Raw genomic sequence first — 17747 nt, 5'->3', positions numbered from 1 at the left:
ATTGGCACAATGTCAACTTGTGTTTTTGCATATTTTTCTTTGATTATGTGTAGAGGGCTTAAAGGCATGCCCAGTATTCAAAGTTTTGGAAAAGAAGCTTGGCACAAGTCAACTTGCAGGTACAGGGAAACTTTACTATCTGCCACCATGCTAAAAAAACAAACCTGCTGGACTAAATTTGTAAATCAAACAAGACTTTCTGACAAGAATAGACCAGTTGAGTTCTGAAACAAAACTTTTTAAAGTCAAAAGTTGGCTGCAGTTAAAGGAAATTGGGCCTTAAAGGTGAGAAAGTAAAGGGTAACGAATAAAATTGAAACTTTGAGTTAAAAAAAAGGGCCTGAAGCCAGTAGGAGCAAAGCTCATCTTGGATACCTTATGCTGTTTCTACCATTACCACCTGGACCAGAACAGGTGCATCAGAAGATAACGAAATGGGAGTGAAAAATTAAATTCTGCAAGTCAAAGATTAAACCAAAGATTCACATTTTTAAGGTGTGGCTCAATTAAAATTGTCCTGAGCGTGGTGTAGGCACTGCCAGCCGACGATCTGTTCATCACAGGATTGTCGGCTAGCAGTGCCTACACCACGCTCAGGACAATCCAGACTCTTCCAATGCATCGTTCCACAAATGTGGAATGACCTACCACGCACTACCAGAACAGGGGCTTCCACTTCAGAGAGCATCTTCTAAACTAGCACCCTCCCTGCACCCATCCCTACTCTCTAATGTTCACTCTTTGTTCCCTCCTCTCCATGAATGATGTCAAGTTGTTAATGTTAGCCTCAAGAGCAACATGCCTATTATCACTTGTACGTCGCTTTGGACAAAAGCGTCTGCTAAATACATAAACATAAAAAAGGAAGTTAACATTTTAGTTAAATTTTATGAGCAAAGTCCAACAGGTCACACTTTGGGAAGATTAGACCCTAAAGCATTCACAGAATGCAACCAAACAAGTATTTCTATAAGCACGAGTTAGGTATTGTTATAAATTAGTTGCCGCAGGAGGGAGGGTGCCGCTATATAAAGGCTGACACAAACACAACTGACTTCAGTGCATAAAGGAATCATCTTGAGTTTCCTCCAGTTTTACCAGGTAATGTTTTTTTCTTACAGGTTTCTGTTCAGTTATGGAAAAAGATGCATTTAATGATTAAAAGCAAAAAATATGTTCTTGTTGGCAGCACTTCAGGACTAACATCCTTAATCTGCAACTATGATGAAGCTGGTAAGTAAAAGCTGTATTAATGTGTGCGTGTAAGCTCTGATGTTGCGCTAAACCCACATAGAAATTCATTTAAAATATTTCTGTCATAGCTGACCATCGTTTTGGGTGCAGCGATGCTACTCGGTATGTCCATTTTAAGTTTCAGTTTGGACAAGTTCATAATTTATTGTTGCTAGGTAAATAATCTGATTTTGTTCCAATAGGCTTCATGGAACCAATGATGGGAGGTGAGAAAGCCCAGATTTTTGTTACCAAGTAAAAAAATCTTTAACATATGTTATCAGTTAATGGACATAAAACGAATCTGATGTGAAAATGGGTTGAAACCATGATTTTTACACTTAAATAAATCCAAGATTCTGATTTAAAATCTATTTCCTGTTAGAAAAATCCTTTATTAATACAATGTTTTACAGCTGGCCACCCACCATGCTGGACCCGTTGGTACAACTCAGACAGTCCCAACGGACCAGGTGACATAGAGCTTTTAGCTCAGCTGACTCATGAGTATCAAGGAGAAATTTGCCCCAAACCGATGAAAATCCAGGTCGAGACTGTTGACGGTGTTCCAGCCAAAAAGACAGGACAGATATTCCACCTGTGAGTTGTTTTACAGTGACATGAAATCTTCATCCTTAAACGTTGATTTGATTCTTTCTCCAACAAAAAAGTGTTTGGCGCCATTTTGGAAATTTGACACTAAAAGCAGAAATGTGGTCATTATTTGGTATCAACTGTTGTCTTTCAGCTACTCCAACACCCAAGGGTTCGTTTGTATGAATCACGAGCAGAGTTCTGGCAAGTGCTTGGACTACAAAGTTCGCTTCCAATGCCAGTGTAATGCCAACGAACATCTCTACTGCTGTTATTGACGACACAGAAGAAATTAAAGTTGTTGGTTTTGCCAGCATTCCTAATTGCTCCTTTTAAGTTTTTCCTCAATGAAATATTGATTCAAAGCCAGGGTCTGGCTCTTATGTGCCACTGGTGCTCCCTAAAATCTGTGTGAACAAGGCACCGAGCACCGTGCACTATATATATATATATATATATATATATATATATATATATATATATATATATATATATACTTTGGGGGAATTAATGAAGTGCAATAAAGGAAATCTTGAAAAACTGATTTTATTTTTGTCTTTTATTCCCTAATTTGTAATATTTAGATTGAGCCTTCTATTGAGTTTTCATTTATTCTGAGACATATTTACAGTCAAATGAGTCCAAAATAATAAAAACAAATCATTAAATTATTGAGCAATCTTCAGTTATAATTAGGTATTAAATAATGAAAATAAATAGTAAACAATTGCTACAAACATTTATTCATCAATCAGTGAATCCACCTCATGCGCCCTCACCCTGCACCGTCTCCACCCCGCGTACGTCCCACGATGCAGGATAATGTGCCGTACTATCTCCAGTTCCCCACATTCACACCTCCCATCTGGGTGTTTCCCAACCAAAAACATCAAATGATTTCACTTACTCCACATTTACCTGTGTGCTGTTTGATCCAGTGTTATTTAGCACATCTGTCTTCCATTTAGTAATCAGCCCAGCTGTTTTCCATCAGTAATCTTCCTCCTCACTATATAAACCCTTGGTTTGAAGTTCACTTTTAGACAGATTCTCCTGTTTATTCTGTTGTGTAGCTGGTCTGGGCTGACATCTAGTTACTGCAATAATGATCAAGCAGGTGAGAGTTAGCTTGTAGAGCTAATATCACACAGAACATGTTAGTTTAGTTTGACATTGCTTAAATTAAATTTATTATTTAAAAACTAACTTTCTTGCAGTTGAGCATCACTTTTGCTGCAGTGTTGCTGCTTGGTCATTTCAATTTCTCAAACTATTGTCAGAATTGATCTGTTTGAATGTGAAATCACTAAGTTCTCATGATCATTTTAACCCCACGGGATGAGATCTTGCGTGGAGCCCCAGATCGAGGGAGATTATCAGTGGTCTTGTATAATGTCCTCTTTCAGTTTATGTTAAGCTAAGTGAAGAAGGTAAAGGCAAGCACTCTAAAACTACCTGATTTGGTCCCTCTGCACTTGTATAGCGCCTCTCAGAGTAAGGACTCCCAAGTGCTTTACACTACAGTGTATCATTCATCAATTCACAAGCATTCACACAGTGATGGTGATAAGCTACGATGTAGCCACAGCTGCCCTGGGGCGCACTGACAGAGGCACCCCGCTATTTAATTCAGTCATTAGTTATTCTCCCAATCGATTACTAACCAAAACCTCATGCTTTATGCAAAACATTAAATGATTTTCAGCATACCAATCTTTACAGAAAACATAAAAGCCCTAAAAAACCGGGCATAAAACATAAAAAAAAACAATATTCACTTATCACTTAGAGCAGTAGTTCCCAAACTTTTCAGCCTGACCAACAGATGTTCCTTCGTATTTTTACGTTATTTATACATTTTTGTTACATTTGGAAAGTTATAATTTACAGTGGGGCAAAAAAGTATTTAGTCAGCCACCGATTGTGCAAGTTCTCCCACTTAAAATGATGACAGAGGTCAGAAATTTTCATCATAAGTACACTTCAACTGTGAGAGACAGAATGTGAAAAAAAATCCATGAATTCACATGGCAGGATTTTTAAAGAATTTATTTGTAAATCAGGGTGGAAAATAAGTATTTGGTCAATAACAAAAATTCAACTCAATACGCCTTTGTTGGCAATAACAGAGGTCAAACGATTACTATAGGTCTTTACCAGGTTTGCACACACAGTAGCTGGTATTTTGGCCCATTCCTCCATGCAGATCTTCTTGAGAGCAGTGATGTTTTGGGGCTGTCGCGAGCAACACGGACTTTCAACTCCCTCCACATATTTTCTATGGGGTTGAGGTCTGGAGACTGGCTAGGCCACTCCAGGACTTTCAAATGCTTCTTACGGAGTCACTCCTTTGTTGCCTGGGCGGTGTGTTTGGGATCATTGTTGTGTTGGAAGACCCAGCCATGTTTCATCTTCAAAGCTCTCACTGATGGAAGGAGGTTTTGGCTCAGAATCTCACGATACATGGCCCCACTCATTCTGTCCTTAACACAGATCAGTCGTCCTGTCCCCTTAGCAGAAAAACAGCCCCAAAGCATGATGTTCCCACCCCCATGCTTCACAGTAGGTATGGTGTTCTTGGGATGCAACTCAGTATTTTTCTTCCTCCAAACACGACGAGTTGAGTTTATACCAAAAAGTTCTACTTTGGTTTCATCTAACCACATGACATTCTCCCAATCCTCTGCTGTATTATCCACGTGCTCTCTGGCAAACTTCAGACGGGCCTGGACATGCACTGGCTTCAGCAGCGGAACACATCTGGCACTGCAGGATTTGATTCCCTGCCGTTGTAGTGCGTTACTGATGGTGACCTTTGTTACTGTGGTCTCAGCTCTCTGCAGGTCATTCACCAGGTCCCCCCGTGTGGTTCTGGGATTCTCGCTCACCGTTCTCATGATCATTTTGACCCCACGGGATGAGATCTTGCGTGGAGCCCCAGATCGAGGGAGATTATCAGTGGTCTTGTATGTCTTCCATTTTCTGATAATTGCTCCCACAGTTGATGTTATCACACCGAGCTGCTTGCCTATTGTAGATTCACTCTTCCCAATCTGGTGCAGGTCTACAATTCTTTTCCTGGTGTCCTTCGAAAGCTCTTTGGTCTTGGCCATAGTGGAGTTTGGAGTCTGACTGTTTGAGGCTGTGGACAGATGTCTTTTATACAGATAATGAGTTCAAACAGGTGCCATTAATACAGGTAACGAGTGGAGGACAGAAAAGCTTCTTAAAGAAGACGTTACAGGTCTGTGAGAGCTGAGATTTTCCTTGTTTGAAGTGACCAAATACTTATTTTCCACCCTGATTTACAAATAAATTCTTTAAAAATCCTGCCATGTGAATTAACGGATTTTTTTCACATTCTGTCTCTCACAGTTGAAGTGTAACTATTATGTAAATAACTGACCGCTGTCATCATTTTAAGTGGGAGAACTTGCACAATCGGTGGCTGACTAAATACTTTTTTGCCCCGCTGTATATATAATTATATAAAGTTATTTTTAAATTTTATATTTAACTTTTTTATGATTATGTGGAACACTTGACTTCCATTGTAACGCATCGGCATCTGCCTCTTTTTTACAGCTTTTTTTTTACATTGTCGCTACGTCTGTCACGTTTGCGGCGTTTTACCATAGTTTCTACATCCATCACGTCCCAGAGAAGGTTAAACCAACAACAAACCCAACGTTTGGACCTTGTAAACTCCACACATCTCTCGTGCAGCAGCAGCGTCAATCTTCCCGGCTGGATGAGTGAATTTCTTCATCAGAGTCTATAATCTGCTTCATAATCAGAGTCAGTCATGACCAGACCTGCCGGCAATTATACGTTTTATCTAATATTTGTGCTCTTCATGCTGCACGCATCTCCTCCTCTCCCCGACTGGGAGCCTCACGGCGGGAGGCGCTTTTCAAACTCTAAAAACTCCAAAACTTTGCTCAGCCTGAAGGTTCCACATCTCCACTATCTTCTGATGTAAAGTAGTAACTTCATGAGGGATCATATTTGTAGATGAGACTTGTTAAAGTCAGCAATGAGGCTTTGGCGCTTATAACGACTAAGTCCCAACACTGACAACAATGTACTGAAACTAGAACCAACATGCATAAACAGACAGATCGGTCCCGCCTACTAACAACTGTTGGTCTTTTTAAATACGCAGTAATCATTGCTTGCCTTTTTTGCTTCATCCTGCATCCTAGCAGCAACCACTTTGGCGCCTCTGGAGTCGATGTTTGTTTACGTCATGCTGCATTCAATGTAATTGGGAAAAGGAGCTTCAAGCGCTAAATCTCTGATTTTGTTTCCTTACTGGCCTTAGTTGGGGAGGACGGATCGGGGTCGATCTGAATCTGGGGGGGACAGATCCCCCCCCCTCCCCCACACTATCTGCGCGCCTGGTGAGCGAGGAGTAGTTTCCACTGTGATGGCAAAGCAGAAGGCCAATTGAACCGCTGCTAGCAAATATGGTGTCTCCCCTGCCTGTGAACTGGTCAGACCCGAATCCCAGTGAGTCCATCTCATTGTTCAAGCAAAAAATGTCCCTTTACCTAGAAGATGCCGAGGCATAGGTGACGAGGGCTTAAGAGGCTAAATGCTAGCAGGCTAACAAAGATTATAAAAAGGTTCCTGACCGGGAGCTGGACGCCTTGAGCTAATCATAGCCAGCACACCACATGATGCTTTTAGACGCATACTATATAGAAAGGCTGCTCACTGGGTGAAGCACTAGCAGAGAGTGGAAAACATGAAGACCTAATGGCAGAAAACTTGCAAATACAACAACTTGGGCTACAAAACACAGAGAAACATGAAAAGCTGGATGCCATAAGCAGAGGTACATCACATGTTACACCACTGCCAGCATTTAATGATGTGTGTCGTTCCTATGGGAAGATGGGACACTGGGACAAATAATGCAAAAGAAAAAAAAAACAAACAAAAAAAAATTTTCAGCAGAAGCAGCCCAATCTGCACTAAAGAAGTAAGGCCAATCCAGCAAAGGGTGCTCACCACAAAGATTTGTTCCAATGCCAGTCATATAAGTATGACTACAAAAAGACAAGCAAACTCAACTTTGATGCTATACACACACAAGTGAATCTAGTGATGAAGAAATGTACCAAAGGCAGTTCTACTCAAAGTGAGTGAAAAATATCTGCACAGCATTGAGTCCAAAAAAAAATTGAAAATATACTAAACGTGAAGCAACAAGGTCTACCTGACCATGGACACACACTGTGCCTGAAAATTGATACAGGTGCATCGGGCAATATGCTCCCTATGCTCATATTCAGACAGATGTATGGAACCAACAGTCATGCTGTGAACAAACTACAAAAATGCCATGTTAAACTCTGCATACAGTGGCCACAGAATTCACTGTTATGGCAAAATAGACATTCTATGTCAATGGAAAGATTCTGACTGGATCAACACCAAGTTTTATGTGGTGGATGTACCTGGACCAGCGATAGTCGGGCTATCCACATGTGAGTAACTGAAGCTGGTCACTGTAAATGTGGACTCGGTGAGCAATCACAAAAACACATCAGAGCTTAAGAGGCTTGACTCACAAAAGAGAATATCCAGAAAAGAGGATTTAAAACAAGCATTTCCTGATGTAGGGTTAAATATTGTTGCTTTTAAGCTTATTATTTTACTTTTACTTGTGACCAATAAGCTGTGATACTCTATGTAAACATAGAATATCAACCTGCTTGGTTTTTGAGTGTTTAATCAGAAGATTCTAGGATTCTTTGCTTTTTCAGGGATCAAACACACTTCATCGTAATTCAGACAGAGTCAGGTTTATAAAAAGTAAGAATTTATTTTCTAAACTATTAAAAACATGACAAGTTACGTAGTCTACTGTGATGGATGGATCTAGGTGGATTGGATGTGATGTATGGTGACTGTGTGAATGTGAGGTTATCAGAACCTTCATATCTAGAAGACTTGAGTTCTGGGTGAAAAGAATTTGGTTTGCTTTCAACTATGAAGTTGGTTCTTATCAAAAAGGCATCAGACGCAATCTGTGTGTCTACCTCACCCTTTCTTTGGAGACCCTCTACATGGATCCGAAGGTCAGGGAGGTCAGATGACCTCTGGGCACCGAGGTTTGGTAGATTAACCGCAGCACAGACTCTCCAGTCCAGAGATGTTTCCAAGTCACAACAGATAGATGGAATCGTTTGCGTCTAGAACAGCTGTTTCTGAATAGCTGAAGGAACCGTTTTGCTGTGTCAGATGTAGGCAGCTTTAAGCTTGTCGAAAGCTTTGGGTTAAGAGTGTTCACTTCGGATGGCCTGTCCGTAGTTTTCTCCAGAACTGACTCACTGTGAAGTGAGCTCTGATTTAATATTCTCATATTATGATTTACTAACAAATCAGAATTGGCCATGTAAGAAGAGCTTTAACAACGAATCTCAGAAAACATGCCACACAGACAAACATGCCATGCCACAGAAAGGTCTGGGTGTAGCCCTAGTGAAAAATGACCAACCTATTGCTTTTGGCTCAAAGACACTCACAGAAACACAGTCAAGATATAGCAACACTGAACGAGAGATGCTGGCCACAGTACACGGCATACAACGATACCGCACATATCTGTATGGTAAATCATTCATTGTGATAACTGACCACAAGCCACTAGTGACCATATGCAGAAAGCCACTACATGCTGCTCTACCCAGACTGCAGCATATGCTAGTACAGATCCAAGGGTACAACTTCGAGATCATGTATAGGCCCGGCCCACATGTCCTAGCAGACCCTCTCAGTAGACTACCAAACCCTGAGAATGGGTGTAATGGAAAATAGTAGAGTACTGTGGCTAAATACATTGCCTTAAAAGCTATTTATTTCTATTCTCATTACTTGTGACCAATAGCTGTAATACTCTATTAATTATAGAATATCACCTTACTTGGTTTTAGGATGATTAATTAGAAGGTTCTAGGATTCTTTTAATTATCAAGGGATCGTTCACACTTTGTTTATGATTCAAGAACAGGTTGGTGTTTGCAAACATATAAGAATTTATTTTACAAACATTTAAGACTTGACAAATGGTTTAAACTATTATCCTGTGAGTGGATGGAACTAAAAGATGGGTGTCTGAAAACTATGTGTGAATATGAGATGATGAATCAGAATCTCCGTATCTTCAGAGAGGTGTGTTCTGGATAAAAGGGATTTTGGTTTGCATATGAGCTAAGTTGTTTCTTATAGAACTGCATACAGACGCTATCTGTGTGTCTACATTACCGTAGAGGCACCCTCTTGGTGGATCCGAAAGTCAGAGTGGTCGGATGTCCGCTGGCACCGGAGGGCTGTAGAGTACCGAGGTGCCGTCCTTTCAGTCGTAGAGATGTGTCTCGGGTCACGACAGATGGATGGAAACCACGCATCATAAAATAACTCTGAAGGAGTTTGCAAAATCAGCTTTGTTCTGCAGGAAAACTATCTTGTTGTTCAGCTTCGCAGGTGCAAAAAGCTTTAAGGTTTTGACAGCGTGTCAAAATCTTTCTGAGCTAGAGATCTGCTAAGAGATGGCCAGTCTCCAGCTTTCTCTTCCGACTGACGAGAAAGCAGAGCAGCTGGTTTATATACCTGCTGTTATCTATGACCAAACTTACCATGAATCTCAGAAACACACGCTCTGAGACGCAGAGTCTCTGAGTCTAGGGACAAGGTCATTTATGTGTCATGCATTCTTAATTTTAGCCTTACTTCTTGTCTGGTGTAATGATGACCTCATCATGTAAACATTACTAAAACATTAAGCACATTAATGAGACATTTCTTGCTAATAATTCTACATAACAAAAGTTCATGCAATGAATTAGTCGTTTTAAAAAGCTGTACTTTTACTTTTACTTTTACTTGAGTAAATTTTTAAAAAAGAATTGTAATTCGCTACATTTTAAATCCTATCCATTACTGAGTAAAAATAAATTATAGGCTTAATAAATTAAAAATATGATGTGTAGCAGCATCGTAATGGAAAGAGACACCTGTATGAGCGCCGCGTCTAAACCATGGGGGGGGGGGGGGGGGTGGACACTTTTGCTCAAAAACATCAGTTCGGTGATCTACTTACTGTTTACCTCCTCTCTCCCTCCTCGTGGGTTGGAACCCACACCTTCGCGCACCAGTGTGACTTCATCAGAATTCTGCTCGGTTCGGTAGCCGGACTCGGTTCCGTGTTTGAAATGTGTTTCCCTACCGCTCCACACGGAAGCGGCAAAATAACGTTTAGCGCTCATAACAAGCGGATTCTCAGCGCTTTGCTCATAAAACAGAAGACCTGCAGGTCTCTGTGAGTTAAAAACATCCTAATACTGTTTCAGGTGTAAACATTGTGCTCCATCCCTGTGTTTGAACTCAGAAGTTGCTTCTTGATGTCGCAGATATGTGATGAATTAGCTTGTTTCTTTATTTTACTCCAGAATAAGAGATTTAATCATTACAAAAGCAGTTCAATGTAGTTAAATTAGTCATTCAAATGATTCTAATATGCTGCAGTGTGTGTGTGTGTGTGTGCGTGCGTGCGTGCGTGTGTGTGTGTGTGTGTGTGTGTGTGTGTGTGTGTGTGTGTGTGTGTGTGTGTGTGTGTGTGTGTGTGTTACACATTTAGGACTGCATGAGACAGTGTGGTTTCATCAAATCCATGCAGTCCTATATCTTGGCTGCAGTAATGGCTCAGGAAAATAACATATTTCATAAATAATGACGTCTCTGCAGTGTCTACGATAATGTTTTATCTTATCTTTGGTCTGGGAGGTGTAACTTATCATGATACAAGCCTTTTAAAACATGTTAAAGTGTTACAAGAGGAGATAAATGCATGAATTTAAAGTTCATGTTTGGAGACCAACCTTCACAGTTTGGAGGCTCACGCTGGTGAGGAGACACCATTAGTTCTAGTAACACCTGGACTCCCAAGGCCTGTTCTGACAGGATGGATGTTACTGGACTCTCAAGGATTCCAGCTGGATGATTGGAGGATTATTTAGGAGGATTGGAATAAACAAACTGATATCAGTGGTGAAGGGCTAAATGAGTGAGTGAACCCATTACCAAGGATGAACTCTGCTAACTTTAAAAATCAGCTGCTCTAAATAAACATGAAGGTCAGAGCGGAGCTCTAGGATGGACATGGATAAAGGAACTGTAATGTAGAGGTAAAGTAGGGCAGGGCCAACGTTAACAGCTGTCATACGGTCCATTTGAAATGTTTGCATTTGGCTCGTTATGTGACAGCTTAGAGCACAGTCTCATGTTAGTTTTGTCATGAAAACATTAAGATACCTCACAGACTGATGGCATCTAAATTTTTTTTCTCAAAATAAAGAATAATTTTAATCACAATTGAAACCTACCATCCTAGAAAAACCTCGGCACCGGACAAACATCGCTAGAGGTGCGCAGCTCTGGATCGTCGATTGGTTCCGGGCCGGTGAACAAACAGGATGGTAAATCCTCGGTGCATCATGGGCGATCGTGAACGAACGGAAGGACAAAAGAGTCTGGTGATCATAGAAGATGGTAGCGGGGACACTACTGAAGAAGATCGCAGACAGGAGCAAGGTGGAAAATAGGAGGTTAGTGGAGAAAAGTTTGAAAAAGTGACCGGTGACCGCAGCTAAGCCAAGCACAGGCGCCATTGTGTCGACCGGAAGCGAAGAGATGGCATGGCAATCTCTAGCTTCAGACTTGTATGAAGTGAATGACTGACACATTTTGCTGACCATGGACAGATATTCCAAATATCCCATACTGGATGATTTACACTCAGCATCCAGTGCAGCGGTTGCTCAAAACATGGAATTATACATGTCTCTGTTTGGACGTCCTGACTAGATACTGACAGACAATGGTCCAAAACAAACGAGATGGGCTTTCAGAAAGTACACAAAGGAGTGGGGAATTAAACATGTCACAAGTTCACCACATTACCCAAAAAGTTATGGATTTGTTGAGAGAAATGTCAGACACATCAAATCTACGGTAAAGAAGATCTTAAAGTAAGGGGGAAACCTGCAGATTGCATTACTCCAAAATAGAACGACACCTATTGACAGCAAAATGCCATCGCCCGCAGTACTGCAGAGGTGCTCTTTGGTAGACCAATCACTATCCTTCTACCAAGTCAATCTGAGCCAGGAAAAGAAGAGCACAGAATGCACCTTGAACAAAGATCAATAAACATGAAAGAACAACATGACAAAACCAGTGGCAGAGAGCTTCCACCACTCCATCCTGGTCAGCATGTATCAGTACTACACATGGTGCATGGTGCCCAGCAACCGTTGTAAAAATAATGTAGTGAACCAAATAGTGATATAATGCAAACCCAAAAAGGAAATCAGATGAGACGCTGCTGGAGCCACCTGCGGGAACTGTTCAAACCAAACACAGAGACTAACGTGAAAGAGGGCGACATAGGACAAATACACCCCACAGAACCAGTACAAACAAAAGAAGCTCTAAAAAGCCAAAAATGATCAAGCGACAGGATCTCTATCCCCACAAGAAGAATTAAAAGCGCAGAAAATAACAGCACCTCACAAACACACACAAGATGTGGCAGAGTGATTAAAAAAGCCAGCCCATTACAATGACTTTATGTGACTTTCTCTAACCATGTCATCAGCAGCATCACTATAGAATTCTTTCCACATATGTTATATTAACTTGTTACAAGGATTTTCAATTTCAATTAAAAAAAAGTAGGACTCGCTGCGCAGTGATGCAGTGGTTAGAGCTGTTGCCTTGCAGCAAGAAGGTCCTGGGTTCGATTCCCGGCCTGGGATCTTTCTGCATGGAGTTTGCATGTTCTCCCTGTGCATACGTGGGTTCTCTCTGAGTACTCCGGCTTCCTCCCACAGTCCAAAAACATGACTGTTAGGTTGATTGGTCTGTCTAAATTGTCCTTAGGTGTGAGTGTGTGTGTGTGTGTGTGTGCATGGTTGTTTGTCCTGTGTGTCTCTGTGTTGCCTTGCGATGGACTGGCTCTCTGTCCAGGGTGTACCCCGCCTACTTGCCCGTTGACTGCTGGAGATAGGCACCAGTCCCCCCGCGACGCTACGTGGACTATGCGGGTTCAGAAGATGGATGGACCGAAAAAGTAGGACTCGAGTCTGTATTTGTTAACTCTGATTTAGATATTAGCAGCATGATTATCACCATATTGGTTGATAAAACTGTGTACCCAACCACTTGTTAATTCCTGTCAGTTTCTTCAAGGCAGAGGGGATGCAGTGATGAGCTCATTTATTGTGTACGGTGCACAACCCAGAGTGATAGGAACTCGGAGTTGAGTTCTGGGGTTACCAGAAGGCTAAGTAAAGTTAAGAAGAACCTCTACCCTCGGTGTCATTATTAAGCCTCTCAAATAACACTTCACTTGGTATCTGACTAGAATAGACCAGTTGGTTAGTTCTGAAATTACACTTGGACAAGAGTCTAAAGTTGGCTGCAGTTATGTTGGAGGAATTTGGGTTTGACTTAAAGGTGAGGAATAAAGTAAAAGGTAACTTAAATTACATAGAGAACGATAAAATGTAAAGCACCCCCAAGGTGCTGTACTTTTTTTTTTTTTTTTTTTACCGTGTCCTGTCTGGCTGTGAAGCAAACAGAATTGATGTCTGAATGCTGGTAACAAGCCTTACAGATTCACTCTCAGGTGGAGCATCAAAGCATCTGCATTTAATGTCACGCCTGATACTTAAAACTTTATTGTTGTTGTTTTTGAATGCTTTGTAATTCCGACCAGACACGGAGTCAGAGGTGAAAGAGAAAGGAAAAGACAAGAGGTGGGGAGAGAGGGGGGAGGCGGGGGGTTCCACAAAATTCAATTCAATTCACTTTTATTTATATAGCGCCAAATCACGACAAGAGTCGTCTCAAGGCACTTCACATAATAAACATTCCAATTCAGGTCAGTTCATTAAGCCAATCAGAAATAATGTTTCCTATATAAGGAACCCAGAAAATTGCATCAAGTCACTGACTTTACAAATAAACAATAATGAACAAGAGTCTGCTTCTAGACCTGCAGAAAGAGAAAGAGCAGTAAAAAATGGGACACACAACAATACATCAGGAGCACGCTATCACTGCGTCAACCTGATGATGAAATATAAAATCAACATTGTTTAACTGAACAATCACATGATAATAAATCATTGTGCATTTAGTGTCAACAACAGCCTTAAGACATGTGTTGAACGTGCCCAAGTCCATACTTATGAGAGCACCATGTGAGCACCTGTGTGTGTGTACACGCACTTGTTTATGTAAGGTTTCTCTATAGGAGTGTCCAATAGAGGGTGTGAGGGACCACAGATCTGCCCCCCAAAGATGCGTAGGAGACGGGGGGAGCTCCAAGTCCCAGAGATCCAGGCGCTGCCCCAGTACACAGGAACCCCAAGGAGACTGCAACCAGAAAGGCCCCCGCCCCACTCGAGAGGCACAGAGGATCGCCCCGGGGGGCCCCAACCAGCAGCCGGCAGAGTCCCGGAAGACATCAGCGGCAAGCTCACCGGCCCGCCCGTAGCCTCCCACCCCCTAGCCGGCCGAGCCCGGGACCCAGCGACCCGGGACCCAGGGGCGGCCCACCCCCGCCGGGGACCCAGCAGAGCCCAGGAACCCAGACCCCACCAGGAAGCCACCGGGATTGATCAGGCATATGCCAAAAATCTTTAATCCCCTGACCCGGGAGCCAGGAACACTCAGGCAGACCAAGTCACCACACCCCACACCAGGTGTGGCAGGGGGAGGGGAGACGAAGATCTATATCATCAAAAGAAGTCCCAGGAGAGGGGAGGAGTCAAAGGACCCACCTGACATATACAGTCATACACAAACACAGTCACACACTCTCTCAAATAACACTTCACTTGCTATCTGACTAGAATAGACAAGTTGGTTAGTTCTGAAATTACACTTGAACAAGAGTCTAAAGTTGGCTGCAGTTATGTTGGAGGAATTTGGGTTTGACTTAAAGGTGAGGAATAAAGTGAAAGGTAACTTAAATTACATAGAGATCTTTAAAATGTAAAGCACCCCCAAGGTGCTTTACAACAAAGTCATACACACATTCACATCCTGGTGGGGAGGTAGCTACAGCTGCCCTGGGGTGCACCGACAGAGGCGAGGTTGTCAAGCACTGAGGCCACTGGTCCCCCTCTGACCACCACCAGCAGGCAAGGGCGGTTAAGAGTCTTGCCCAAGGACACAATGACAGTGACTGAGTGAGGCTTGAACCCGCAACCTTCCGATTTCGTGGCGAGCGCTTAACTCTTGTGCCACTGTCAGCCCATGAACCGTTTAGTTTAAAACTGGCCTGAAGCCAGTAGGAGCAAAGCTCATCTTGGATACCTTATGCTGGTTCTACCAGTGCCACCTGGACTAGAACAGGTGCATCAGAAGAGAAAACCAAATGGGAGTGAAAAATTTAATTCTGCAAGTCTGGAGAGGTAAACTAAGATTAAATCAAAGATCCACTTTATCCAGGTGTAGCTCAATTACAAAGGTACGTTTACATTTTAGTTCATTTGATTTTACACGCAAAGTCCAACAGGTCACGCTTTGGGAAGATTAGACCCTAAAGCATTCACAGAATGCAACCAAACAAGTATTTCTATAAGCACGAGTTAGGAAATGTTATAAATTAGTTGCTGCAGGAGGGAGGGTGCCGCTATATAAAGGCTGACACAAACACACAACTGACTTCAGTGCATAAAGGAATCATCTTGAGTCTCCTCCAGTTTTACCAGGTAGATGTTTTTTTCTTACAGGTTTCTGTTCAGTTATGGAAAAGATGCATTTAATGATTAAAAGCAAAATATGTTTTTGTTGGCAGCAGTTCAGAATTAACATCCTTAATCTGCAACTGTGATGAAGCTGGTAAGTAAAAGCTGTATTAATGTGTGCGTGTAAGCTCTAATGTTGCACTAAACCTTCATAAGAATTCATTTTAAATATTTCTGTCATAGTTGACCATCGTTTTGGGTGCAGCAATGCTACTCGGTATGTCCATTTTAAGTTTCAGTTTTGACAAGTTCATAATTTATTGTTGCTAGGTAAATAATCTGATTTTGTTCCAATAGGCTTCATGGAACCAATGATGGGAGGTGAGAAAGCCCAGATTTTTGTTACCAAGTAAAAAAATCTTTAATATATGTTATCAGTTAATGGACATAAAATGAATCTGATGTGAAAATGGGTTGAAACTATGATTTTTACACTTAAATAAATCCAAGATTCTGATTTAAAAATTTCCTGTTAGAAAATAAGCTTTATTAAAACATCGTTTTACAGCTGGCCACCCACCATGCTGGACCCGTTGGTACAACTCAGACAGTCCCAACAACGGACCAGGTGACATAGAGCTTTTAGCTGACCTGACTCATGAGTATCAAGGAGAAATTTGCCCCGTACCGATGAAAATCCAGGTTAAGACTGTTGACGGTGTTCCAGCCAACAAGACGGGACAGATATTCCACCTGTGAGTTGTTTTACAGTGACATGAAATCTTCATCCATGAACGCTGATTTGATTCTTTCTCCAACAAAAAAGTGTTTGGCGCTATTTTGGAAATTTGACACTAAAAGCAGAAATGTGGTCATTATTTGGTATCAACTGCTGTCTTTCAGCTACTCCAACACCGGAGGGTTCATTTGTCGGAATGACCAGCAGAGTTCTGGCAAGTGCTTGGACTACAAAGTTCGCTTCCAATGCCAGTGTAACTCCAAGGAACATCTCTACTGCTGTTATTGACAAGAGAAGAAATTAAAGTTATGGGTTTTGCCAGCATTCCTAATTCTTCTTTTAAAAATTTTCCTCAATAAAATATTGATTCAAAGTCCAGGGTCTGGCTCTTATGTGCCACTGGTGCTTCCTAAAAGCTGTATGTTCATATTAGTGATGTCCCATCCGATCACATGATCGGAAATCGGCTCCGATCACTGGTTTCAGACTGATAGGGACTCGGCTTTACTTCCCAATCCAAGCCCCGAGTTGGAGACTGGGTTCAAATTACAGGAGAGCAACTTGGTTCTCCTTAAAGGTTGTCAGGCTCTCCTGATCTTCAATCTTCAAAACTCTGTCCCATGCCCAGGGACGTATCTAAGCATTATGGGGGCCGAGGCAAAACAGACCCCTGCCAGGTATTTTAAGGTTAAGTGCTATCTGTTTTTATATTAGTCTTTTTTGCAATAAAGTCCAAAAGTAAAGAATTTATGTTATTTATTACTTGATTGTTCAAGCAACCTCAAAGAAGTGATCTGTTGTTAAAAATTAAAATGAAAAGGTAATTAAATAAAAAATGAAGAACATTCTGGAACTGTTTCTTCCTTTTCTTATTTTTCTTATGTATCAAAAGTATCGAATCGGGACTCGGTATCGGCAGATTCTCAAAATGAAATGACTCGGACTCGAGGGCAAAAAAACCTGATCGGGACATCCCTAGTACACACACACACACACACACACACACACACACACATATATATATATATATATATATATATATATATATATATATATATATATATATATATATATATATATAATATAAAATAGATCCAAAGAAGTTGTCTATTGGTTAGTTGCTTAGTAGTTGAAGCTTTGGTGGCTAGCGTGTAGTAACTCGCTTATAATTTTATTTAATAAACATATACACAATTTTAAAAGTAAAAGCCTCGTTATATATTTATATTGAAACTAATACGTATAAAATATAATGTTTTCTTCTGTGTCACGTGACCGCCGTGGAAGCTGCAGTCACGTGGTGCAAGTCTGCTCCATTTAATTGTTTGTTTTTTGACCAAGGAAGGATAGTCCTTGCAAGCAAGGCGCCTGGCCTTGCAAGACATCGCCTTGTAAGGCAAGGCGCCTTGATA

General features: G+C 41.4%; 2 protein-coding genes across 3 annotated transcripts; both read left to right on the top strand.

Annotated features, from left to right (window-relative positions):
- The first annotated feature begins 1036 nt into the window (after nucleotides 1–1036).
- Nucleotides 1037–2196, top strand: LOC129165281 (cartilage intermediate layer protein 1-like). Its single transcript, XM_054748009.2, has 6 exons — nucleotides 1037–1101; nucleotides 1190–1233; nucleotides 1323–1356; nucleotides 1437–1460; nucleotides 1650–1833; nucleotides 1982–2196. Exons 2-6 carry the CDS (start codon nucleotides 1222–1224, stop codon nucleotides 2103–2105), a joined length of 378 nt encoding a protein of 125 aa, XP_054603984.2. The 5' UTR covers nucleotides 1037–1101; nucleotides 1190–1221; the 3' UTR covers nucleotides 2106–2196.
- Nucleotides 2197–15556: 13360 nt separating this feature from the next.
- Nucleotides 15557–16708, top strand: LOC129165451 (cartilage intermediate layer protein 1-like). Of its 2 annotated transcripts, none has more exons than XM_054748632.2 (6): nucleotides 15557–15620; nucleotides 15707–15750; nucleotides 15840–15873; nucleotides 15954–15977; nucleotides 16165–16351; nucleotides 16500–16708. In XM_054748632.2, exons 2-6 carry the CDS (start codon nucleotides 15742–15744, stop codon nucleotides 16621–16623), a joined length of 378 nt encoding a protein of 125 aa, XP_054604607.2. In that variant the 5' UTR covers nucleotides 15557–15620; nucleotides 15707–15741; the 3' UTR covers nucleotides 16624–16708. The 2 variants fall into 2 exon arrangements, with proteins under 2 accessions (XP_054604607.2, XP_070399620.1); XM_070543519.1 differs by having other exon boundaries at nucleotides 15570–15620; nucleotides 15710–15750.
- The last annotated feature ends 1039 nt before the right edge of the window (nucleotides 16709–17747 follow it).

This window comes from Nothobranchius furzeri, chromosome 2 (genome assembly GCF_043380555.1).
Source record: "Nothobranchius furzeri strain GRZ-AD chromosome 2, NfurGRZ-RIMD1, whole genome shotgun sequence".
NCBI lineage: Eukaryota > Metazoa > Chordata > Actinopteri > Cyprinodontiformes > Nothobranchiidae > Nothobranchius > Nothobranchius furzeri.
The sequence above is the reverse complement of the archived record's forward strand: the minus strand, read 5'-3'. Positions and strand labels throughout refer to the sequence as shown.